Source organism: Haliaeetus leucocephalus, unplaced genomic scaffold (genome assembly GCF_000737465.1).
Source record: "Haliaeetus leucocephalus isolate CR32 unplaced genomic scaffold, Haliaeetus_leucocephalus-4.0 Scaffold0, whole genome shotgun sequence".
Lineage (NCBI taxonomy): Eukaryota > Metazoa > Chordata > Aves > Accipitriformes > Accipitridae > Haliaeetus > Haliaeetus leucocephalus.
This window is the reverse complement of record NW_010972436.1, coordinates 8772705-8800670: the sequence shown is the minus strand read 5'-3', so window position 1 is coordinate 8800670 and position 27966 is coordinate 8772705. Positions and strand designations below refer to the sequence as shown.

Here is a 27966-nt window from a genome sequence, read left to right as displayed (position 1 = left end):
CTAAACAAATGCATCAAGCTGAAGTGGATTATAAAGAATGATATAATCAGGACCACTCTGAAAAGAGCAATCTATAAAATTACTGCGCTGCTGAAGCAATGATTAAAAAGGTTGCTAATAGGCTACTATGCCAGGCTGTTTGGTTTTGTGGTCAGACAGAACTAGAAGTTACCAGATAGTATAAACAACAAAACTCAATATGTTAAAACATTTAATATAGTTTTTTGCATGGCTTTTTTGTGTTACATATCCTCTATTGTAAGTTTAATGTAAAAGTGAACATTTTAAATGCTTGTTGTAACTGCTCTGTGAGCTGTGCTAATTGCTCACTATGATTTGTCTGCATATACAATAAGCTCAGCTGATCACACTGATATTTGCTGTTATCTTGGCACTAATCTAGGGAACATTTTTTTTAATTCAGTGAATATTTCATTTTCCCAAAAGTGATGTACAACACATGCCAATACCTGGTGTATGGTCAGTATCAGGACCCGTTTGTCCCGTGACAGCACTGTTGCTAATATTCCAGTCAAAATCATCACTAGGGTCCTGAGTTAATCCACATACAGTGGTCCAGTCTTGATCTTGTGTTTCAAAGTTACAGCTTCCAGGAATACTTGTGTAGTAACCTGAAAATAGAGTAAGAAGTAAATTATCATCCCAGCTTTTATATGTAAAAGGCTGTAATGAACATACTGTACATGGTAATGGAAAGGATTCTGTTTAGCTAATGCTATGATTCCCTGTGTTCCATGTACTGACATAAATAATATGTGGTAATTAGGAAGGAAAGAAAAAATTCACCCTTCACTTCCCGAGCAGGTATAAACAGCCTTAAACTTTATTACAGATATATGTCCATGTAAGTCTTGAAGACAGACCGATGACTTCACCAATTTTCGTTATTATTCAAGGTGAACGGACAGAATGATTCTCAGCCAATTAGCTAGCAAAACTGCACTCCACTTCCATAGTGGCGTTTTTCAAGAACATATGTTGGCTCATCATTGTGTGTTATGCATGAAGGCAGTTTTACGCTGAGAGACATGTTCTAGTGATTAGGATACTGACTGAATTCAAGAGATCTTCGTTCAACGTTCCGTTTCTAGATCTGCCTCTGATGTTTCAGGTGACTTTGTAAAAGTAATTAATCAACAAAATTATAAAAATGCTATGGTAGAGACAAATGAAATAGCATCACAAACTCTTCTTTGGCTTCTAAAGGTCTTTAGCTATAAAGCAGAGGCAGCTGCACAATTGCTGAGTGAGACCAAGGACTACCCCTGTGAGAGGACTCTGGGAAAAGGTTCCAATCTATTAAACATCACAGTCAGTCGTGCATTTTAGAAATAGGTCTGACTGTGACTATTTCAGAACCTCAAATGAATTTGAGGATTTAGAGTGTGCTTCTTGACCTAGAAGTGTTCTGCAGCATTAAAATACAACTATTTATGTATCACTGTCTAGGTATAAAGGATACAGATACAAAGAACAGATTTAATTGCCTTTTGTAATCTGTTTTGGTTTTTTCCTATTTTCTGCTTTTGATGCCACAAGAACAACTGATGCCATCCTTTGTAAAAAAGACTTATCATTATCATAAACCTGTTTTGTATGACCAAGATCTGCACACACACTGTAACCCTGTGGACTTGCTTTTCTGTAAAAATGTGTCATCTTAGTTAAATGTATAGGACAAATATCTTAAAAGAAGAATAATTTTGATCCAGTGGATAATGTATGTCCCACTGAATGCTAAGAGAAGGATCTGTACTGTTCTGTAATGTAGTCTTACCTTACTGGCAGGGACTAAAGTGTCTCTCATGAGGAGAGGCTGAGAGAGCTGGGACTGTTCAGCCTGGAGAAGAGAAGGCTCAGTGGGATTTTATCAGTGTGTATTTATTAATTGCTGGGAGGGTGTAAAGAGGACAAAGCCAGACCAGACTCTTCTCAGTGGTGTCTGGTGTCAGGACAAGAGGCAATGGGCACAAACACAGGAAGGACTTTTTAAGGTTAAGAAAAAACTTCTTTTTTTTACTGTCGGGCTGGTCAAACACTGGCACAGGTTGCCCAGAGAAGTTGTGGAGTCTCCATTCTTGAAGATATTCAAAACCTTACTGGCACAGCCCTGGGCAACCTATTGCAGTGGACCCTGTTTTGAGCAGAAGGTTGGACTGGACGATCTCCACAGGTGCCTTCCCACCTCAACCATTCTGTGCTTGTGTTAGTGCTATTCACAGCATGGCCTTCGGGAATCATGAAAGGTATAGGCAAATGCACTGAGCATTCACATTGACACTGCATTACAAGCATCATGTAAGCCTAGTATATCCTAACTCCAACACCAAACACCCTCGCATGCAAAGAAAGGAACCCATTAATCGAAACAGGTACAATTTTCTTGTGCAGTTCTAACAAGATCAAATTCCAAATGCATTTGGAATTTTTACTATTCGTAATCAATTACTTGACTTCAGGAATTTTACCCTAGTATCTTAACAGTGCATTCAGAAGGCAATTATTAATAAATATTTATGAACAGTATTTACAGGGTTGACAGAGTCACCCAATATATGTGCACCTGCTGGGTATTTTTTATTTTATGGGTAAACAGACCCTATTTAGAAGCCACCAGAAGAGGATTGTCCCATTTATCTGAAAAATTGCTTTTATTTCAATAATTCAAGCACTCCTCTAGTTGCTTCATCAACAGTGAGGTTTGCTATTAATCAAATCTGGGTGTATAATTGGCTGCAATTCATGAAAATTGAAACTGCTTTCATGTGTGCTTTTTTCACCTCAGTACTTCCAGCAGGTTACTGAGAGAATGAAATTTTTGCAAGATTGCTTGACTGGATTGAATGAAGCATAGAGTAAGTAATTTCCATGAGTTTATTTAAAAAAACAAAAAGTCTACCAGCCTACATGGATACAATTCGTTTAATCCAGATTCTGTTGTAGATCCTGCATAGAGGAATTGCTGCTGAGTAGATTATGGTCCATTTAATTCTTTGGAGTTACACTGGTATAAAACTATAGTAGAATGTGAAATAAGCTCGGACCTTGAGCTCAGAGAAAAGGAGAAAATTACAGACAAATGTGGCCATAACCACCTGTGATGGGGCAGGTTAGACTGTGAAGGGCTTTCTCTGTGCCAGTTCTGCTCTCTTTTTCTGATTAAGCAGCTCCTGTTGCCTTTTAATTAAAAAATGAGGCTTCCATATCTAAAAGGTAATATGTGCCCATTAATGTTGTTCATTCCCATCTATAAGATATACGCTCAGGGAAAAAGTGTGATTATCCCAATGTAATGTCTCATTTGTTGGAACTAAGATATAGTAGATAGGGAAATATTATACCTGTGGTTTATCTGGGTATTCTGTATGCCAGATTACAGTATCTCTCCTCTATTGTTAACTTGATATTTTGTCAGTTCTGCAGCAACAGCAAGACTAAAGACTGATGAAAACATTTTGATATAACGACAGCCTGTCCATCTACAATAAAAAGATATTTCACTCTATTTATTTAAAGCAAATATCAGGTTTTTTTTTTTTCTTCCCTTGGAGAAGCTTTTCTGCAGTATAGCAAAGACTGTGCTGCTTTACCGTGACTCGAGATAATTTATGGCCTGAAATGTTTCCATCTATTATCTGACTAAGAAAAAAGAGCTGATGCTATCACAGTCCTTCTAGACAGCACAGGACAGTCCACCCCCCTGCCTCCAGATGAAGCTACTATATCCTGTAACAATATTTACAGAATAAATCAAGTGCCTCGATAGTCTTCTGAATATCTTTACAGAGCAGTTTACATTGGACAACAATTCAGACTTACTATGTCTCTGTTAGGTCTGTACAATGTTACAAGGGTAAGTTTACAGGGTATTTTGCTGCACTTACTTTGTCTAACTCCTGAAAAAATATGAACATTGTATACAAGAAATACAGATTACCTGTTTAAAATCTATCTTTTCTTGGAATCTACTTGAAAAAAAGCTAGCCTTTTAAAGTTATCGTTCAATGTAGATTAATTTCCATGAATATGACTCACAAAATTCTCTGAAAGGCAAAGCACTGCAGGAGGTAGAAAACAGAAATAGAGACACCAACTTCAGCATATGTACTTCAGAACTTTTACTTTTATGAAAACAACAAAGAGGGAGAAACTCAGAGTTAAATCTCCTATAGTGACATCTTCACATGTAGTCCAGGTTGTAAGTCTGCTGTCTGGTTAAAACAATATAATTTACATCATCCAATAAAGGGTCATTATTTTTGTAACCCTGTCCAGTCAAAGCATTTAGCAACCCCATGCAAGAGAAAATGCCTTTGTTTTTGAAGGGTCACCAAGCGTTGGTTGATTTCAATGGAGTGCTTGCACTTCAACACAACGTGAGCACTGAATTGATGCATGTGATGTATTCACTTTATCTACCAAGGTTACTTTTGATCATATCTGCATTATGGCAGAATTTGGCCCTCCAGCTCAAACATTAAGAATTAGACTGATTACAGAACTGTACATATGGGCTGCTCGAGCTTCCTACTCCAAAAGCCTGGTCCGGACAGTGACTGTAAATAAACAAAGACATGGAGCAGGAACAAAGGCACAATGTTTTATTGCTTTTCAGTTTCAAGTCTGATTTGGAAAGCCTGTTAACTTGATCCAGATTTTTAAAATTGAACTGTGTCCTTCCATCTCAAATAGCATTAGCAAAGAATACCTACAGACAAATTTTGTCTCAATATTGACTAGGAATGAAAAAATATAGACAGATTGCATTTTGTCCAACTGTTCTGTAATGGAGTAGTAGCAAGAAAATATTTTCATAGCTCTGCAACAGCAGCAAGAGCAAAGAACAATGAACACGTAGTAGTGACACAACTCAGATCACAAAGACAGGATTAATCTGAAAGGAAAGACAGGCCTGTTTTTAAATAAACCCTTTTTATAGCAGAATCATGTCTAAATGCTATTGTGCATTAATTTGCTTACTTAGCTTTTCATTCAACATTGACAGCTCAGCATGCTTTCAATTTAATAAATGAGTTTACATTTCTTCTCAGAGTTAATTTGTATTGTAACCCATGGATTTTATTCCTTAAATATGTTTTTAGTCCTTAAGCTGTTTTGGGGTTTTTTTGTTGTTGTTTTTTTTTTTTTTTTAATATTTAATCTTTGGTTTGAGTAAGTTACACTTTTGTGACTAAATCACACTTAACTAATTTTGCGGCAAATGTCTGAGGATCTGAAAATGTCAGACCTTCTGTGTTGGAGGAACATGCAACCTTCTTGTAATTATTTTCTGAGCAACTGAGTGAATTCACCTAAGCTATGCTACAGAATTTAAAATTAAAATTTTAACTGAAGATTACATTAATAAACAAAGAAATACTTACTGCAGTCAGCTTCATCTGACAGGTCTTCACAGTCTGGTTTATAGTCACAGATGAACTGAGATTCTATGCAATTCTCATTCCCACACACAAAATCAGTGAGGGCAGGGCATTCCCTGGGATTCTCTCCAACTGAAACCAACAGGACATTTAAATCAATATTGTAATTAAATCAAAGGATGCTCTTTTTTATTTGTTTAGCCATTATAGACTATGACTTCAGTGATTTACTGCTTCCACCAGATGTTATTTGGTGTCACACTTTTAATGGTGCATTATGCATATCTAGACTACTGTATTGGCCTTGCCCATAGCTTCCAGGGTAGGATGTTTTGCCTGGAAGAAAATTCAGTTCAGCATCAACACAACTGTTTCCCCAGTGTATTTGTTGTGCACATTCCATTAAAAAGGGTTCTGTGAGCTGTTGAAAAGTAGACAGGCTAAAGGCTTTATTCTGCTCATAATTACAAGACATCATTTGGAAAATAAGAACATTTTAAACTGAGAAAAATCAGTGTTATACAACACTTGTGTAGTGCATAAATTTTTAAAGCCTTTATAAGATGTTTAACTTTTTTGAAGAGTTTAGAGAAACTTCTGCTCTCAGTGTGTGAACTGCCCAGATATTTCTCTTACGGTATTTAAGAAAAGGTTCTGTTTTACAACAATTTTTTATCATCTCTGAGAGTGAGTGAAAATTGTCTCATAAAATTAGAGTAACTTAGTAACTTGCACATAAAGTGCTAGGGCCAAGGCCAAAAAGCGGTGAGATTCAGCCGTCTCTGAACCGTCAGACTATAAAGAAACTTATATAAATTATTTTTTAGTTCAGTACAGTGAGTGCATAATTTTCATTAGTAGTAATTGAAACAGTTCTGATAATCCCAAATGCAACATTTAAGATGCACTCCTGTTAACCCAAGATTGTTTTTCAGTCTAGAGCTCCAAGTTGTGCAATAAGACATTTAGAAGAATGTATTTTGACCCTGTTCAATCTAAAATGTTTCATTTTTTTCCTTCAACCATGACTAAAATAGAGCAAATTGTTAAACACAGTCTGGACAGAACACTTTGATATTTATCTTTGTGCAGGCCCTTATTTCCAGAAGGGGAAGTTATTGTTGTCAGGGTATTAATCTCCTCAAATAGAGGTACTTACTGAATTTTACAGTCTGAGGAACTACATTCTCATTGAAGCAAAATAGGAAAGGAGAACTAAATTTTTGGTTTAGTTTAAACATGTACACGAGGTAATATTAAATAGAGCAACAACACAGCATTAAAATGTAATTCAAATATTTAGAATAGAGAGTTCAAAAAAAAATTCCGTGCTGTTTGGTTACCTGCAGGACCTGACTTAAATTTCCAGTTTTGAAGTGCATACATCCCTGAGCGTTGGTAGAAATAAAATCTGGTTTCAAATTGGTATCTGTCTTTTTGTTTTGGTTTTTAATTTTACACTGTTCATTTGATCTGATTATGTGTCAGGGAATCCACAGACAACAGCATTACCATGAATGCCTTAAATACAGGAAAAGCTATGGCTGCTTTTTACAGAGAATCCAAGTGGCAGGAAGCCCTTAGCAGAGGAGTGGACTCGAGAAAAATTGACTGAAGCATTTGTGAAGCAGCCTCTACTACAGCAGGTTGTGCAGGACCATGTCCAGTTGGGTTTTGAATGTATCCACAGATGGAGACACAACAGCCTCTGTGGACAACTGTGCTTGTGTTTGACCACCCTCACAGTAAAAAAAAAATTGTTTTCTTGTGTTCAGATGAAATTTCCTGTTTTTTTTAATTTGTGCCCATTGCCTTCTGTCTTGTCAGTGGGCACTTACGAGAAGAGTCTGACTCCCTCATCTTCATTCCCTCCCATGCACTGGAAATGATGCACTGGAAAATTGAGTGACTTCCTTAAGTCACTCAATGACTTAAATAATGACAGAAATTACTTAACGGCAGAGCCATTAGGGTACAATAATTTTCACAACTTATTTAACTGCATGTGAAAGAGGTACATTATCACCATATAGGGGAATGACATTTGAAAATCCATGGCTTTGTGATTGATCATATTCCTCACCTTTACCTCCTTTCACCTTTAATCAAGACAATGTTATGTTACTCTATCATTTATATTTAGCGCTTTAATATTAATTACAGTTCTTTTTTTAATAAGCTACTTTACAGTACTTCAAGCATACCAGAAATGAGCATTTAAGAATATTATGCATTTCTTAGCCTATCCTAAAATAAAACATGTGATCCATATACAGTCATAATTAAAACTTGTATCTCAACAGATGTGAATGCCATAAAGTCCAAACATAGAGTCACGTGAATTTTATCCTTTTGGAGTAAGACATTGTTTATATGTAATTTTTAGGGATACCAGGTTACATTTATGATAAAGATGGAGATTCTGCTACAGCCTTTGGCAGAGATAAAAATAAAATCCCTCTCAGAATTAGCATACCAGCATTAGCATAGCATAGTCAAACTAAATATTCCAAACTCCTATTCAGCATTTAGTGTCACAATGACACTGAAAATCGACTTTCAAGAGTACACACTCATTCTGACCAAAACTAAATCAAAACAAGAAATACAGTGGGTTTTAACCATAAAATACAACTTCAGCATAAACGACCCCAATAACCAAACAAAGATTCACACAGAAGTTGCAACTTAGAAGTTTCATTTTTACCATTCTTTAAATATAATATAAATATTTAAATATATAATTAAAATACAATATAAAATGTCTATTTGATCAGAACAACGTATTGAAGAAAATATTAGAAAATATGTTCTCAATTCTGAGGGCTGAGATGCAATTTAACAAAAAAACATGTTAGAAACCACTTTGAACAAAGAAAAAGAGAGGACATTCAAAATATTATATTGCCCATTTCTAATTTTGTCATCAAAATTACAGGGTTGCCAAAATCTGGGTTTGAGTCTATCAGGACTGAATTTGGAGAAGGATGTTTCCAAGAACAGTATTCAAACCTCCCTCTAGGGAGTCGCAACATAAAGCAAAACAATGTCTCCTAAAGAACTGCTTAAAATACGTTTAAAGCTGACATTTCAGATAAAACGAGAAATTTTCATTACGTCTTATTTCATTGCATATGTTGGTTGTGTGGGACTGCATGTAAAAATATATAGCTTTTTGACTGATTTTATTCCTCAGTTGTGCTTTGATCTGTATTGGATGACGGTTGATTACATGTAGCATGGAATATTATATATAATTTTTTTCCCAATAGTCTAACTCACAACATTCCATGAAAATCCAAACAGACAGAAAATATCTTCTAAGCAGAAAAAAACATGAGAAAATATGGCAAATTTTTTTTCTTGCCTCTTTTTTCTAACAACCTCTCAAGAAGCCTATAAGGGAAAAAATTAACATACTGTTGAATACACTCCAAATAAATTAGGACAAAATCATAATTAAAAAAAAATATCAGTTGTACTTTGGTCACTGTGTTACTCTGAAGTTATCTTTGATAAGCTACAACGTTAAAACGGATCACTAGCCACAGCAAGCCAAAAATCAGCTGATTCCATGTATGAAAACGGAAAACAGTGAAATATCTGATACACAAATGTCAATTTGTCAGACAACGGGAATGAGAGGAATTATAGGGAGATGAAACGTTTTTGATAAGTACTAAGCTTATTTCTGAATATGCTATATGAAAAGTTTGAAGTGACCTAAGATATCCAAAGGCAAAAGAAAACATTTCATTTTAATTTAACAAAACTGTTGATCAGAAAGGAATTGCACTTAATGAAAAAGCCATAAATGTTCTTTTCTGACCTGACCTTCTTCCAAATCCTTGGTTTAGCCACTAAACTGAACAATTCATTGTTTGCTCAGTTCTACATGTAATGTTACATCATGGAAAATATCCATACAGATATGGAGTGTTGGTCTACAGGCGCAGCATGAGTGATAAAGGAATGGCATAGAGCTATAAAAATTGGGGGGGGGGGGGTGTTTGTTTTTTTTAATAAGAACAGAAGCTCCAAAAATATTTATTAATTTCCTGCACTCCTGCACATTTCTTGGGCAAGTTACTTTTGTTTTTCATTATGCTTTGCTCTCTCTTCTCCTACAATTGTTCAGTCCATAAACTTGTTGGGTTTGAAGACTATACAGATATGCTGCAAGTCAAAAGACCACAATCCATTCCTTTCCCACAAAAAGAGAATATAGGCAACAAAAAACTCCACGCCAAAACAAAACATAATAATATAAAATACAAAACACAGAAACACAAAGAAGAATTTCCTAGCGTATGATAACAACCAAGCTTTAGATCAGCATAAAAATAACTAGATTAACAGGAATCAGTGGAGCAATTAAACTGTTGATTTTCTCCTGGATCAAAGTTGACGGGCCACAGCACATATTCTTGTAAACCACCTTTTTTTTCCCTTATAGTAAATACTTGGGGATTAGAGTCTCATAAATTAAAAAAAAAAATAATAAAAACTTAAAACAACTATTATGGCACAGCAAAAAGCTAATGTTTTATCATACCCATTTATTTGGTTTCCCCTTGGAACTGCAGCATTTCCTGAAAACCAGGACACCACAAGAAATTAGCACAGGGCATATTTTAGATGAAGTAGTAACTATTGACTACGTTATGCAAATCCCTATGCCAAATGAAATGGCAGTAGTTGAAAAGGAAAAAGCATACACAGAATATCACTTTTCAATTAAGTACAATTTGGATTGATGCAGCAAAGAGCCATATAATCTTCTAAGTAGTTTTTAAGAGACCAATAGAACTGGCTTGGCTTTTGGATCACTAAACCCTACAAAAGAAGCGTGTTAATGATGGTTGCCATAGAACTTGCATTTACATACACTTGCTTTCATTTCTACATATTTCATTCTGCACAATGTAATTCTCAATACCAGCAAAGATAAGCCCTTCCCTAGTAAGAATACGCGTGCATTTGTATATACATAGAAAACAACCAAGACACAGATGCACGTCATGCATACCACAAATAAATTGTGACTCTATTGTGGATGCATCACAAGCTACATATTTATATCCATCTCCAGTACATGTTATGTATGGAAGACTAGGTCATATGGTACTCACAGAATTTATAGACATGACAAGATTCATTTGGACATAGCTGATAAATACAACATTATTAACCCAGCAGACACTTTGTTTCAGTTGCCAGGAAAAGATTGGCTATGAAAGAACTCATGAAGATGGCCTTCTTTCCTTTAGGTTTGCTACTAGAGGACAGCACTGGGCCAGTGACTGTTTCTCTGAATCTAAAAGTACGAGAGCTTTCTTTGACCAATGCTTTGTAAGGTGAAAATATTCCTGTGGTATCCAGTACATCGAAAATCATCAAAAGAACCAGACAGGCCAAATATCAGCCCTAAAAGATACAGATCTTGATTGTCTGAAACAAAGTAGATCGCTTCAAAAATTTTTTTAGGCTGATAGATACCAGTAACTTTCATAGATTGAGTATTAGGTTGATGCATTGAATGTTCTCCTATTTAAAATATTTATCGTGAAAGAACGGATTGATCACACAGCCAAAAAGAAGAGATGCTCTTGCCGTGTTGTATTACGACACTTAAGACTCACATAGGTTGTCAGAGGTTATGTTTGGCCAGTGCTTTGTGCTTGCGAAAGGCATAGGGTGAATCCCAAGTTATTATGGTTGCTAAAGGCTGCAGTGAACAAGACCTTGAACTGTTTCGAAAAGCAACGTGTAACTCAAGGTCAAGTACACTGAGCTGCTGTTTACCAAGAGTCTCATCTCTGCTCTCTGAGAGGAATGCACACACTCACTCAACAATACTCTACAACCTTGTCAACAGTATGAAATGAAATATGCAACGTATATTCAAGGGAAATGAGACTTTTTTTCCCCCTATTTGTCTTTTTAGAAATTAAGGTTCTTTCTGAGTAGAAATGCTTTCAAATTACAGTTGAAAATTCACCTCTTTCTATTATTTCTTGTTTAAATTGTGTTGTATAGTGAGAGTACTTATATCATTTCCCTCCCCTCTTCCACAATACTTGAGATACAGGAATAATCAAAGATTAAAAAATTAAAAATGTTTTGTTGAAAATATTATTCAGTGAAGGAACTTTACTTTCCAAGTTTCACCCTTTGTTTAAATCAAATGTATAAAATATAAGTTCATAGAAAGTTTCATTAGAACTGGAACTCAACTGTACTCAGTATTCTGAAGTTCAGAAATTATGAAACACAATTTGCATCAAGCTTTTCATTTGCTTACCCCAATTGTTTAGTACCCTTTTCTACATTACTTTTTTTATAGAACATTAAAACCCTATTAGCAAACTCATCAATAATGTTTCTGTCCATGGATGACCTTGGCAATCTTTTGCAGGGAAAACCAGATGAAAAGATTCTACTTGTGCAAGCTAGATATAATTTCAAATAAGGTTCTTTTTATAATTCAAAAACCATAGGGAATTCTCCTCACAGAATGTGTCATTTAAAAGGCCAGATTTAATTCACAGATATGCATTGGCTCTGACATAAACAGCAGATCTAACAAATTATATTGACTCTTAGGAGAGAGAATTTCACCTGTGGATGCAAAAGTCTGCCAATGGACTTCCTAAAGATGCTCAAAGCAAGTAGTATTATGGTGCCCAAGGCCACCACATAAGCTGGAAGAATAAAAAATTCATCCATAGTTCTGGAAATGTACCACTGGCTCTGGCTCAAGCAATACTAAAGATAAGAGAGAAATTCTCTTCAATTTCTAGTGCTGATATTATGGAGTATATAAACCCACACCAGACAAGGACAGAAGTTTTTATATTTGATTAAGACTGAAAGGCCAGCCTCAGCGTAGAGTGTATCAGCAGGATAAGGAGCTCATGCTCACAGTATCCTCATGTAGGGAGCTCCCATATTTTGCTTAATGCTAAAGAAGACACTAGGGAGAAGCACTGAGGACTGAGCAATGAGTGAGGTCTGGTGTTCTAGGCTTTATCTCTTTGGAGCTTGCAAGTGGTAAAAGAAAGGGAGAAGAGGAGATAAGGTAAAAAATCAAGTAATGCTTTTGCAGAAAATTCTATTTCCCAGTAATTATGAACCTGTTTAACTAGAGAGAAATATTTCCTGAAGCAATGACATGTGGTCTCTACTGCTTGGTCCTTTTTCCCCTCCCTGTCTCCCCTCCATCCTGTTTCCAGTGTAGAGCTACATGACACCCTAGAAAGTTCAGCTGAACAGATTATTTTTAGAGCTTTTCAATGATATTTACCCTACAAAATTACTGTCAAGCCGTTGTTTCCACTGTGATGCAGAATCAATCCAAACCACTCAATCACAGCACTCTCTCCCCTTATCACAGATTTCTTAGAAGCACCTCATGTGAATATTTTGTTTTTATACATGGACTTGTCCTAATGTGGTCCACAGGGGTTGTTGTGACAGACCAAAGGAGTACAGCACACAGGTACAAGTCACAATTATCTGCAACAAGGAGACACTTCCTCAGCTGAATGCTCTCCCTGGCTCTGCAGAATCATCATTAGACATGAAATTCATCTGGGGTGTCATATTGCATGGAGGTGTATGATAGGTTACAGAACAACTGTTACATGCAGTTTATTTGTACTGGAAGGGTGCCCACCTTCTACAGTAATTTCATATGAAAATGAACTCAGGCTAGGGCAGTGTTCATTATTCTAGTACCACCTTTATAGACAATGATTGTGAGGTTACAAAAAAAATTAAAATCTGGCCATCTCTACTCTGTATGTTTTACTAGCCATGAAAAGTCTTCTCTTGTGGCCCATTTGAAATATATGGAGTTAAGAAATCTACCATCGGATATGAAGAGTAAGCAATATGTAAAAAGAATGCCAAAATGATGAGATTCTTGTTTTATACTGAAAAGCTGCATTTGCAGCCACCTACTACCAAATGAAAGTATCTCTGAAGTCAGCAACTTTTCTTCAAAAGTTTCACATGAGCTCTCATGCATTTTTTACATAATCTCAAACAGAAATAGCAATCCTGGAGTATTACAGGTGTGTAAATGACTTCTGTACAGTGTAATAAAAACTAGAGAATACTGTGATTTTCAAGCTGGTGCCATATTTCTCTTCTCTCTGTTCTTTTAATCTTTTCAGAGAAGGTTGTCAAATCCAATATTATTAATTCCCTGAAGCCAGGCTATATAATATTTGCTTTTTCAGTAAAAATGAATTTATATTTTTTCATACGTTTCTAGAAAGTCTTAATACGCAATGCCATTTAAGCAATCACCTTGTACATAACATGATTTATGAGGAATTCAAGTCTTCCCCTAGTGTAACTCTGGCAGCCCTGGCAAATTGGGTTGAGGGAGCCTGTATTTACTCCGCATCTCTCCCGAGCACGCTGCCCCACCGAGTCCATCGTACGAGGGCATTTGCGACATCCTGTGGAAGGCAGCTGTGGGTGACTTTCACATATCCAGAAGGGAGATCATTTCTTGCCTAGAACCAATTTGTATGTCATCTGTACCCTCTGCTGAGTGTAATGAGATCTGAGTTCAGTAAGATTTTCACTCAAAAACGATAAAGCTCATTCATGTTAATGTATGTTGCTGTAACACAAATTAAGTTACCAAATGGTTAGTTACTGTGACCAAAAAATTACTAGACTTCTCAAAATGAGCTTTCTTCCTCTGCAGTAGAAGCAGATTCAATAGATATCAGCAATTTGTAAATTGATAGCTCACCATGAAATCAAGGAATAATTTCCTTCTAAAGACGGAATCCAAACATTAGACTAACAAATAAGAATTTTACCATTAATTTCAGCACATTTCCTGGGAAGTTTTAGCCAGGTGATGCAATTTCAGTGTCCCATGTCAGAACACCCTGGCATTGACGTATTTATAAAAACAGGTGAAAAACATCATAAAATAGTAAAATATTTTGAAGAGGAAAAAAAAGAAAAAGATCAAAAAACCCAGGTAACTGGACATGCATTCTGGCTGAATATAAATGTATATCTTGAGTGACTAAATCAACTCTGGCAGCTTTCTCTGCCTGAATTCCCTTCCCTCTCACTTCAGGGCCAAGTTTGTACTGAATATTTCTGTTATAAGAGTTTGAACTTTTCTCAAGTGTCTGAGCAGAAAGAACTAAATTCTCCACTAAATGTAAAGCTTTGCATGATACATAGCTGAAGATTCAAAGAAACTGGCTTATTTTAAAAATAAAAAACTTGGCCTACGCACCCAAACACTAGGATGTTTTAGTTATTTTCTCTCTGATCTGCAAAGCTAGGATGGAATTCTTATGAGAAAGGATTTCTCTGCTGAGACTTTCAAAGCTTCTTGTTGATGGGAGCATGGAAGCAAAGTCGTTCAAAGGATTGCAGTACCTTCACCTATGGTCTTTGCCATAAACAGTAGGTGAGGAGGAATACAAATATATGAGGAGAAAGGGAAAGAAAAAGTTTACCACCAGGCAAAGCAAGTTTGATTATATTTTAAAGAAAATTTCTGTTCAGCTCAATTCGGTAAATCAATTTCCTACTAATAGGAGCACTTGGCATTTTGATTTGCTTTCTTTTAAAAAATAAATATAATTTTAATGACACTTCAAGTATGACTGAATGTGTATCCTATTTACCTTAAATCTGAGAAGAAAAGCTTGTGAAGTCTGATCCCAAACAGGCAACCCACAGAGATCACTGGAGCTGTAATGGCTCTTTCTTCTTCCTGTACTTTTATCGCACTGAATGGCGAGAAAAAATACATACATCAACTAAATAATCAACTATTCTATACATTTCTGTTTAATTTGAATTTAGGGTTATGACTCACTTATTTTCATTCATCTTTCACTGTTGGTTTTTCAGATGTTGCCCTGGGATGCCAAAATCAGTATGTATGATATGGCTGTATAAGGTATATGTCCATGCTTATATTCTGTGTTTTCTATCTGGAGTACAGGATTCCTTTGCTTTGAAATTACAGAGGTACAAAATTCAGACTACTGGCAAGAGCATGTCTGATGAGTTGTGCTCTTGATTCACAATTATACGACAGTGAGCCATCAGCTGGAAAAGCAAATCAATAGTGCTTGAAGTGCTCTTTAAGGTTACCAGACCACAGCTTATTTCTGACAGGATTTTTAGAAGGTGTTATCATGAAGATAAGTGTCAGAAGTCTCAAAAATAAAATTATCATTAGGGATTATTCTGTACAATACTCAGAGGTATTTTACCTTTTCATTAAGGCAAAATTGCAAGCATTTTTTTCTAGCCTGCAAATAACCTCATGCATGGTCAAAGCTAGTTATTAAAAAGCTCAAGAGATGACCACTCTAAACTCCATTCAGGTCACATAGGATAGTCTGTCACTACAGTTGTATAAAGAATTATTGTACAAGAAGGTGAAAAAAAATTTAAATGTAATTAATCAATAAATTAATTAACTTAAGAAAAATCTTTGGCTGTGATGTGACTACACTATTTTTCACATCTTTCAATTAAACCTGCAAAAGATTTGGAATTTAAATTTTTTTTGCTCTCAAAACGTAACTTACCCTCTCACAACCACCTGAAAAGACTCTTTTATACCCTCTTTTTTTTTATCTCTGACAATATCTCCAAGGCCTCTCACATTTCCAATAAATCCACAGTTGCTTCTTGACCTTCACTTTCACAGAAATTAGTGAGACCTGAGGGAAATGAACCTTGCAGGATAGCTCCCCAGAAGCTCAGATCATAATAAAGTTATCTGTAGTATTCTACTGATACAGAAGCTTTTAACTAATTAATTTTTAAAAGGAAATAGTGAAAAGATTCTCTTTTGTCCATTGAAAATCCTCATATAATGAGCTATGTAAATCACAGCTATGTAAGCGAAGAGTGAAGAAGTCTGCAGAGCTAATTCACCTCCGTGCAGATTCCCTCATGATGTGTACAGCTTCTTTCTATAACACACTGTATGAAAGCAAGCTGAAGGAAAACCCATATACAATAAAATAAGTCTTTTGATTTATTAAACTCTGCTATAACCACTGAATATTACCATACTGCATAAAAGCAGTTTTAATATTCATGTCAAAAATCCTCACACAGAGTGCCTCTCTCTTCGCTCTTCACTCGCTCCCCTTGAGTGCATTATTTCTGCAGAGAGGCAATTATTTTATTGTGTTGACTGTAAACCGTGATCTAGGAATACCATTCAGCAGCTTCCAAAAGGACAGCCTGTGAGGTGGCGGCTGTCCCAAAACATCTGAAAGCTCCAGAATTGCTCTAACATTTGTCTCCACCACTACATGGCATCTGCTGGGAATCTGCTAAACATTCAATTATTTCCCATGCTATTTAAGGCTTTCTCATTTCCATTCCTTTCTGTTTATTTCAAACCTGTTATTCTAGTTTTAATTATTTTCAATTATCTTCTAGTTTTTTCTGTGCACGGTCTATTCCTCTGCTTATTTAATTACCGTGGCCAGAATATCCATAATATTATATAAGATTTTAGTTTAACCTTGTAAGTCCCAGTAGAAAATGCAGATGTAGTCTTCAGTTCCCCTAGAGGACCCTGGTCATGTGTCTAGCTCAGCAATTCTATAGCTACAAACACAGTACATGAATAAGTGTTGTAAATCAAGTCATTTTGTTGAGAAGAAACCCCTGACCCCTTCTGGTTTGTATGCTACTCTTCTCCTTGAGTTTGGCCACAGGAAGATTGTGTTTGCTGTCTTTTAACTTTGTTACAACAGACACAATAAAACTGTGAACTCTGTGCTGCAAAAAAACAATTTAGACATGACATGCTTTCTCTATCCTGAATGCCCCAGGCTTGGGTCAGGTGGGAAATGTTGTTTTTGAAAATCTGGCAAAATGTATTTTGTTTGTTTGTTCTGCAAAGGTAAAGAATCAATAGCAACAAGAACGAAAAAGGTCAGACCAGGCTCCTTCATGTCATCGTGCCAACAGGAAGGTCAGCATACCAAAAGTCTTGAGAAAATTAAGCAAGCGGATCTCAACTTGTGGAGTAGAAGGCACAAAAATCATACATGGAGCTGATGTGAAAGGCACTAAAGACAATGCAATGATTCCTTCTTCACTTAGGTTTGAGCTTAAATATCATTGTAGAGACAGGAAAATCATTGGTGGGGGTGTGTTTCTTTGTTTTTGTTTTTGTTTTTTTTTTACAAACAAGCATTTGCACACATATGCATACATACAGTTAAAAAGCACATATATGATAGGCCTCTGATCCTGCTGAAAAGCAAAGACATAGGCTTAAACACATTCCCATGGATTACATACACCTAAACTTTAATGAAAACCCTGCAGCACCTAGCATACACTAGTGGAGATGCTGCAAGTGAACGTTTTTGATTGTATAAAGATTGTACCTTATTACAGTGCAAAAACATCCACCATGCAAATGACAGCTCTATAAAGGATTAGCATCTTGGGTTTCCAACTTTTCTAATTCAATCTTTAAAAAAAATTGTATTGTATATTGAGCTTCAACTGTGTATTTCAATATTCTATGAGAAAAGCCTCCTCTTAATCATCCATTTTCATAAACAATAATTTTCTGCAAAATACACAGAAATATTACTATGCCAAAGCTGTAAGTATGTGAAAGTAGTCAGAGTACATGATGCAACTGCTTTCCCGACAGAGGCTCTTGCTGAAACAGTGCTGTAAAGCAAATAGTTGCTATATAGTAATAAACCCAAGTTACTTTCTGAACTGTTTCACTGCAAAGGTATTTTAATGCAAGACTGGTTATAAAACACTATTAACATTCAGATTTGTAGGGTCATAGACTAAAACCAATGTAATTTTCAGCAGTCTTAACATTTTAAGAGATTTAAGATCCTTCATACGACAACTTTCCAACTCCTTCTTGACACAATTTCCTTCCTTGCAATGACAATTCTGTGGAATATTTCCAGTTATGTTTATATAATGTCTATTTTCAGGTTATTATAAAATATGTGGACTTAAGAGAAAGCAGAAATACTTCTATGTTATATGAAGATGTGTTGGTATCATCTTTATGAACTTAACAGGGAGTTTTCTTCTTCCTTAAAAAAAAAAAATCCTGCTATTTTTATTTGCTGAATGTCATCATGAATCTGACTGTGAAATGAAGTGTCTAAATTGTTGTAGCCCCCAAATGGGACAGAATCCCAGAAATGTGTTTTAACTAGACCCCACTGTATGAATTAATACGTCTGAGCACAACCTGGCAACAAATTGCAAGAGACACCAACATCCTCTTTGTTATTCAAGATGATAGGGGAATGTTGACCTCCCGTCTCCTATCAGGGCATCCTTATCCATCTACCCTTGTCCTTTGGAGAATAATCACATGCATAGCAATAGGGACAATGAAACACTTAGAAAAAGCACAAGGGAATCACTAGCATTCATATGTCTGGAAGAGCTTTTAAGGTTACATCTGCCTTAGAGTTTTATTAAAGTGCAGTTCTGAAGTAGGTCCCAAGTTGTATCCAGTCTCCATTCTTTGATTTACACCACAGAGCAATTTCTGAATGCAAACCCTGCATTTTTCAGATTAAACTAGTCAAAGGATGCTCTCCAGAAATGCACTTTCCATGCTCCAGCTGATAATACGTATCCAGAGCATGGCAGAAGATTAAAGCTTGCCCAAACAACTTCCCCAAAATTCATACAGTGTTGATAGGTGGCATCGGTAATGATCATCGTACTCAACAAAATCACTTATATTGTGTCACAGTGTTTCCTACCAGGGATAAAGACCACATCTTTTCTTGATGGAAGCCACAATCCACCCAGTTTTTTACTACTTTTTTTTTTTTTTAAAGGCAAACTCTGTTCCTATTTTAGCCTATGTCCACAAAGAGATGAATTAAATAGAATGCATACCCTGTGAAGGAGTCTTGAACTGAACTGGGAAAAGGAATAGTGACAGTGAGTCTCAACTCATTTTTACGGCAAGAGCCTTTACAATAAAACAGGGAGACCACAGGGAGATCACTTGATATAATCTGACATAATTTATATAAAATGACTACACAAAACATCAGAGCCTCAATAACTTAGCAATGAATTAAAGAAGGAAAGTTTTTAATCAAAACCAAACAAATTAAGGAAACAAAACCTCAAGCATTTCTTGAATTTATCTGCAATAATTTGGTGTGGGAATGCTGCACTAATACAAGACTTTCTCTATGAGCAGAAAATGGTATTGGAGTCATAAAAGTGAAACAATGTATTCATAACTGATTTTATGAACAGTGACATTATGATGAAAACAGTAAAACCGTGATGCATTTAAAAACAAGCAAGAAAATCCTACATCTCCTTTAGCATTCCTCTAGAAACTTCCCTCTTGAACTTACTTGTGGTGCAGTTGTTGAACTCTATGTCATCTATTGCTGCTCCGCCTCCTAGGTCTCTGGTACGAATGCCTTCAAAGATGACTTCAAAATTCCTCAGTTTCCCCAAGTGTAACTCAACTTTCTTCCACTCATCACCATGATTTCCTGATTCACTCCATATTTTCAAAATCCCATAATCAGTCTGAAGTTTGAATAAAATATATATAGTAAGATACATGTAAGTACAGATTATCAAATGCCACTTTTGGAAAAAAAAAAAAAACCAAAACCCCAAAAAACAAATGGAGAGAAGACTGGAAGACACCCCTTCAGTTTTGTCAAGAAATGGCAAACATGTGTTTTGCTATGATAATAGGAAAAGTAGTTAAATGAGATGATTGTCATGCAGATCACATAAACATCAATAGTAGATGGAGTCTTGGTACAGAAATTACTAAGTGTATGATCGAACTCCAAAACAGTCCATTTTGGTAGAGTTGTATTTAACTTCATATAATCCTGAGATTCATTCTTTGTGTTTAGAATATATTACTGGATGCAAAGTTAGTCTACCATTTTAAAATTAGGGTATCGGGTAGGTAGAATCTTTAAACAGTTGTGACAATGGTAATACAAGGGAGGAAAAACTAACAAATATAAGATAATCATATGTTTAGTATAGTTTATTTGAAGGTAAATAAGAGTATTCTGACTTTCAAATACGCTAATATATTTTAAAGCTTTTCTTTAAATGTCCAATCATATCACCTAACTGGCAAGTCAGCAGCAAACAGCATGCTTCATTTTTTAATGCAGATGCACCAGTTTCAATTGCTGTGAATGGATAATACGTATATACAATGGTGCTGGAAGTAAATATTTACAGAAGCTTTGTATGTGTCCAAATTTATTTTTCTTTATGACTGTGTGACTAATCATCCAAATTGTAAATGAGAAATTTTTTGCTAGTCTTTTCTTATCAAAACCCATTAGTACTCCATCTAGGGTTAATAAAAACACTGTGCGATGCACCAAACAGCTAAATGTAATGCATAACAAAGGTTCTAAGAAAGTAGTACATGAACAAGCAAAATCTAAGGAAAATAGAGACAAGAGTAAAAATAGGCAGGGAAGCAAACTAATTACATTTCTTTATACATGATGAACCTGTTAGATCAGATTTATGTTAATAAGATTGTGTTATGCACATTTATGATGAGAAAATGAATCTTGGTGCTTTAGATATTATATTCTGAATAGAAAAGTGCAGACAAGCATGCACAAAAATATTATATCAGTTGTTTCTGAATCAGGAACCTCACAGAATTGTTGAATCTTTTAGAAGGAGGTCATCGGACCTACCAAAACATACAGATACTGAAGTGTGGCCTGATGATGGTGTTCTGGAAAACCATCATTAACTGTAGAGGAGTTAGTTGAAAACTAACTTCACTTTAAATTGCTAAATAGGAAAGAAAATACAGGGAAGGGTCTCCATAACTGCATGTAAAGTCATAGATATTCAGCTGAACAACTCTGTTGCTGCACACTACTAATGGTGTTGGACCAGTGGTGAAGCAGCCCTTTATAAGTCACGATGACTGAGCACACAAGCACCTACAGAGGCAAGTTTAGGCATTGTTTCTTCAGTTATGTCTCATCGGTTTAAAGCCAATGACACAGTCTGTTAAAGGGAAGATAATATAAGAGGACCTTTCTGGTGCTTTGCACCTCTAATTCCACAGTCGATGACAATGGAATGGTTATGATCGTTATGATTTTCTCAATGTATTTCTCCCAGTGAGACTCCTGACTCTATCTGCCACCACAACAGAGATCCATTCATTTCATAGAATCATAGAATCATAGAAAATCTGGAGTTGGAAGGGACCCAAAAGCATTACCAAGTCCAACTCCCCGCTCCTTGAAGGACTACCTAAAACTAAACCATATGACTAAGAGTATCATCCAGATGGTCCTTCAACTCTGACAGGTTTGGTGCCATGACCACTTCCCTGGGGAGCTTGTTCCAGTGACTGACCACCCTTCCAGTGAAGAAACCCCTTTCAGGCCTATAATCAATGCAGTTAAGGGGGACTGGAATCAAAATGAGTGTGATACTCTTTCTAAAACTTCCACTGACATTTCAATCTGGAAACACAGCACAGAGGACTCTACGTTAACACTGAGTTTAAAAAGAGTAGATACATACGGTAATTGAAGCTGATTTTAACAGTGGTAAAACAGTTTGGCAAATCTATCTTAACTTTACTCATATTATTCCTGTTCATCAAATATGTAGTCAACAATTTAACTTAATTAGTTCAGTCACTCAACATTATCTATTCCATTGATTGTGGATTATTTTTTAATAACCTCCAATGGAGTATTACATATTATTGGGGTAACTTGCTTAGTCTGCAAACATCTTCCATCCATCCATTATGTGAATAAAATGGATGGTTATGATGAGTTACATTTGGCTTAAAGGTCTCCAACATGGAATACAAAAACAAAACTTAGAAGAGAAGCACTTTTTGACATTTAATCCATTTGTTGTATCTGGAAGCTTTTCTATCTGCCCTTGAGAACTCTTTGGAATAGAAAAATTTCCCAAACATTATTTATAAGAAATTACTGATTAATTTTACAAAAGTAAATCAGTGCTGTGTATTAGTGGTGAATTTAGAAGACTTAAAATGAAGTGGACAATAATAATACTAAATGATACAGGAATTCTTTCATGCACTTAAGTGAGAGAGAAAAAATCAAAACTTGTATCTATCCTAACGTTAAGCCCCGTCTCTATAAAAAAATTACATGTGTTTAAGTCTGGATGTATGGAAATCAGTGGAACTTCTTAAAATATATGGAGATAAATATTTATATAAAATCTGGAAATGTTAAATGTAGCACAGTTAACCAGAATATGAGCCTCAGGTCTGCTGTTAGTCTGATTTTGATTGATTTCACATTATATTTTATTACATAACATTCTCTTCAGACTTATGTTATGTTTATCACATTGATTTTTGAGTAAAGGATGCTGTGAGTAACAAGTAATACTGATCACATATTTCTTTAGAAATATCCACATGAAAATGTTGTAGCAATCAATTTGTACATGGCATCGTAGCCATAAAGAATCAAATCCTTATGCAGTTACAGGAACTGGAGCATTTTTTTTTCCACAGTGAGACACTGAAATCCTTTTTGTTAGGAAGATTATTTTTTTCAGATAGAAACTTTACAACAGAAATGGCAGTCTCCTTGCACTCCACTAATTCTTGAATATGAGTACACAAATAAAATACAGAAGAGAGACACATTTCTTTTCCTGCCTGGGTTCAACAGTAGCAGTTCCTATACAACCACAGCACTTCATAAAGCGTGAAAGGCTGATTTTTCACTTGCTCAGCTACAACTGTACATAACAAAATGAAAAGCAGCCTCTTTCCCTGCATAACTGCATGAAGGCTGTTTTAATCCAGAGTGAAAAGTCCCTTCAAAAACAGAAACCCTGCACATGTCTGCATGAAACAGCCAAGGGAGAGGTGGTAAAGGGAGACAGAAGCAGGAAGGTTGGCTCTCCTCCTCTCCCCAGACAGTGGAGCTGGCTTGGCTAGGGGGTGTAAGCTATACACTTCTTCTGGATACATACTTGGCATGAGAAGATCATTGCTTGTAAGCTTTGCAGATTCCATTTCATGAATTATTGTTTTGTTTTCTGCATTCTCCAGCCATTTAATCTGTCTGGTACTTTGACATTTCTTTCATATCTTTGGAATGTGTTTGCTTCTAAACCAAACACAAATATGGCCTGAGGGGGGGAAAAAATCAGTCTGTGCTTTGACCTGTCCATTGCATCCAGAAATCTTTTGATCTTTTTCACTCTTATATAAAAATATTTATGTAAAAGACATATATGACAATCAGAATAAATCTGCTTCAGTGTAGAGGAGGCTGGAGGCCACAGTTTCACCTTTCTTTCTGTTTTTATGAGGCTATTCTTCTACTGATACATACTCATATTGAGTATATAAATTGCTCTTCAACCTGGGCTGGTGGCAAAAGGCCTGGTCAAACTCTATGCTCCAACAGACTGATAAAAGGTGGTTAAGGTCCATGACTTTGGTGGACAGTATCAGGGCTGCTTCCGTGAGCATGGGTTGATTATGCTGGCTGTTGGTCAGGGTGGAAATCCCATTTTCCAGTTACCCTGAAGGAGTCTAGCAACATGTGGTCCTTTATGAAAAGAAAAAAAAAAAGGAAGCCTCTTTTGGCATTGTAAGCATCATATCCCAGGCTCCACGTATCCTTTGCTACACTTACTTGCATGTAATCCCAGTCTCTCTTTTCCTCACGCTAACATTTTTGTATGAAAGCCACGTTATTATCTTCCTTATATCTCATTACATTTGCCTTGGCCTTCCTTCCAGTTCAGATTTGTTCATCTCAGACTCTACCTTACATTCCTAAAAGCATGTCATCATCCAGTTTCCCATTTGCATCCTCTTATTGTCTGCATTTCTACTCCAGCTAAACAGAGTGATAAACAAGATTCTTGCATCACTTAAACCACCAGCCTACTATCCTCAGCCAAAGAGGGTATTCAAAAGTAACATGAAAAAATAGCATCTAGAAACCAGTGTACATGAAAGGAAAAACCCTTATCTTTCCAAACAAAAGGCTAAATCGCAGTTCTGAACTATGAGACAATTACAATTTTTGTCTATACATATATGCAAGTCTTTGAAAGAGGAAAGAAGACACGGTCTCAGATCTCCCTGACGCAGAATGCACAAGCAAAATATTTTTGCCCTAAAAACTTGGTCAAATCTATTTTTTTTATCAAGATATCTCATTTGACAGCAAAATGCTAACTATGACACATCACTGCTAACACATGACAACCACCAGATTTTTTTCTGTTCAGAATAAAATCTCATACTACCTCTTCAGTATCTTTCTGCAGATGTCTCCCTCAGTTGAGGGGAAACATGGCTGAAATAATTTAATCTTTCTTCCTTTTGTTTCCTCTTATGACTTGTGAACAGCCCCACAATCTGCATGCCACTCAAGCCTGTAATTTTAACAGTGCTAAAATCCTTTTAAATTCTTATGCAGTCTATATTTTGTAAACTTTTTCTGCATAACATCTCAAAGAACAACGTAAATTAAAATTCAGAAGTTCTCATAATCTCATAAATTTATGCATGGCCCATTCTTTTGACTATTTTGCCTCTTTGCAAACTGATTTCACCTTCTCTAGCTGACTTCTATCTATAATACCAAAATAATAAATTTTAAAGTGTATTTTATACCATAGTCTCAGCTTTATCTTTTGTTCATTATCAAGAAGCTCCTTCCGATGCTGGTCTAACTCATGATACAGGAATCCATTGCCCATTTACTACCTATTAAAATGTAAAAATCCATGTTTGCTCCTGAGCCCCATACCTCTTCTGGGAAAAGGACTCTGTAAATATTTCTCCTTCCTTTAAAAGTGAAGTCTAGAAAAAAATCTTGCCAGCAGTTAAGATGTGGATGCACTTCTGTGACTCTCAGCCATGAACAAAAGTGTTTCATAGCTTCTTTGAAAACCCAGTGAATCACTGTGTCCTTTCAGAAGTCCATCTTTATATGTGTATCACCTATCAATATTTCAATTACAATACCTCACACTCAATTAGCACTTAAATAATGAGTATTTCAGGAGGCAGCAGTACAGCACTGAGGTATCAATAAAAACTCCAGGTATTAAAGTAATTCTTGTTCTTGGGATCTCAGATGTTTTCTTTATGCAAATACATAGGGAACCACTAGAACTTCCTAGAAGGAAAAGAGGTGCAGAACATCATCACAATACCAGGCAGAAATTTCACTACGCAAACACAATCATAGCAGCCAGCTTAGTCCAAATGTTTCCGTGGATCAAAAATGAAACATCTATGCTGCCCACTTATACCTCCTGACAGATAAAAAGTTATTTTGGTATCAAACAAGCTAGACGGGTAACATATATCTCCATCTATAGGAGAAAAGACAGAATTTTAGTCTGTTTTATCAATCGTGTCCTCATCATAGGTCCAGATTCCAATATGCTTATTTGTTCCATCCCAGAACAGTGGGAATGGAGAGACTCAGCAGTCTCAATAGCCTTGACAAACACCTAATCTTGTTGCAGACAAAAACTGCTAAAGAGGATTATTTGTTGGTCATACCCATAAGCTACAGGACAAGTGGACAATGGGCTACAGCAGAAGAACTCCTGCTAATTCATCATGTGTCTTTCTACTTCTTTCTTCATGGCATGTGGTCCACTATTTATTAGTGCAGACTACTGCTGGGCAACACCTCTGGAAAGTTCCTCAGAACATAACTTTTGCAACCTATTTTGTAATTCTGTACTTTATAATCCCCTAAACTCAACCTGAGATATTCTGAAAGTCCAATGTTATTGGATCAGACAACAAAATTTTATTTCTTCCCCAAAACATGAACCAAGACCACTAAAAACAGATGTGAAAGAAGGTGTTTTCATTTAAGGCTTTGAAAAGTTATTATTAATTGCATGTCACTGCCCTCTATGGGTTGAACATAGTTAAAGGTCAAGCTAAGGTGATGAGCCATCATTAAGGAAAACCTAACAGTAAAAGACATGTTTTTCCATTGACTTGTAGCAGTTGGTTCTGGTCGTTCACTGTCCCATCATGCTGAGTGATAAATACTCTCAGAAAATGACAAAATTACTTCTAAGAAGACCATAACCTGTTTAGATCTGTAGCTGTAGATATACCCAGCCATACTGGAAAATTCCTGTTCATATTCAGAGGATTTTTCTTCTACTTTCTAATAGGGGAATTATTTCTCAATGGTTTCATTACATTGCAATTCAGAATCTTCTTCATGCTTGTCTTCACCTGAAGAACGATCTAAAGTGTTTATAACTTCTCTTTTGAGAACTTTAGGGGGAAACTGTATCTTACTGGGCTCAATACTCTCAATTAATTCACCTGGGGATACTAAGAATAAAGGAGAGGGAAGGATCTCCTTCTGTCTTAGAATTCTTTTTATTTTGTGGCTGAGCTTAATATTTTTCCTATGAGGCACAGACCACCATTATTCTCAAAGCTACATGTCTAACACAGCCAGAACGATATTAGGAACTGAATCCAAAGCATGCAAGAGGAGTATGTATTTTCCGTTACAAGATGTTGCAAAGAAACTTCTTAGGAATACACTCTGTGTCAGAAGAATACAGTAAGCATGCAATTATTCCAGATGCAATTATAAAGATTCTGCTATTAGACAGTCTGCCTTGTTATGACTGCAGTGAAACAGCAATGAAATCCAGATTTTGTTCCTGATCTTCACCTCTCCTTCTATTCATGTTTCGAGCTGGGTTCAAAACATTTCCCTGGCTCATTTGCATCTGATATTTATTTCAGCAGAGCCACAGGAAATGAAGCTGAGCTTACCAAATTCATGGAGGCAATAAAAACATTTGCAAAATATTCCTGGATTCTTCAAACCAAATATACTTGAGGGCTTTTTAATCAGAGACAGAATATTTTCAAATGATTCATCAAAAAACATTAACTGTTTATTATTAATACCATAAAAAGGTTTTCAAGATTCACTGCATCAAAAGGCCTCTCTTTCTGCAGCATCCTTCAGACTTTTGAGAGAAGTCAAACTCTTTTTACATACTTTTAAAAACTGTTAGGAAAAAAACTGTTCTCTGCTTTCAGGTTCCTTTGAAAACAGTATCTCCCTGGCAAGCTGTTACCATCCAGAATTTTTAAAACAGGATATGTGTTACGCAAAGCACAGAAACATAGTACAGAACAAGCATAATGTGACTTTAGCTGTCACTGCTCATTTCTCTAGTTTTTGATGCATGGTAATCCCTCTGTTTTACAAGAGTATTTCAGGAAGGCAGTTTACTTTTCAGGCTATTTCTTCAGATTCAGAATCAAGTGCATTTCCAAGCGTAGTTAACTAATAAACCTGGTTTTAATGAAGTTCTACTTTCCTTGATGTAGCATCGTCATTAAAGCCTTTTGATGGCTGACCAAGTACTTAAAAGATGAAGTATCCCATGATGAGGTACGGTCCTTCCCTGCTTCCCCTTTTACTCAACAAGGAATGGAATGCAGTCCTCCAGTTTTACA

At 36.0% G+C, this 27966-nt stretch overlaps 1 protein-coding gene across 1 annotated transcript in view; it reads right to left on the bottom strand.

Moving 5' to 3' along the window:
* The window catches only part of MALRD1 (MAM and LDL receptor class A domain containing 1), a 295191-nt gene that overhangs the window by 94125 nt on the left and 173100 nt on the right, over nt 1-27966 (bottom strand). Inside the window, exons 28-30 of the mRNA XM_010562756.1 lie at nt 19811-19991; nt 5406-5534; nt 471-632 (exon numbers count right to left, since the gene is read on the bottom strand). Of these exons, the coding sequence (XP_010561058.1) occupies nt 471-632; nt 5406-5534; nt 19811-19991 (472 nt within the window). The remainder of the gene's footprint in view (nt 1-470; nt 633-5405; nt 5535-19810; nt 19992-27966) is intronic.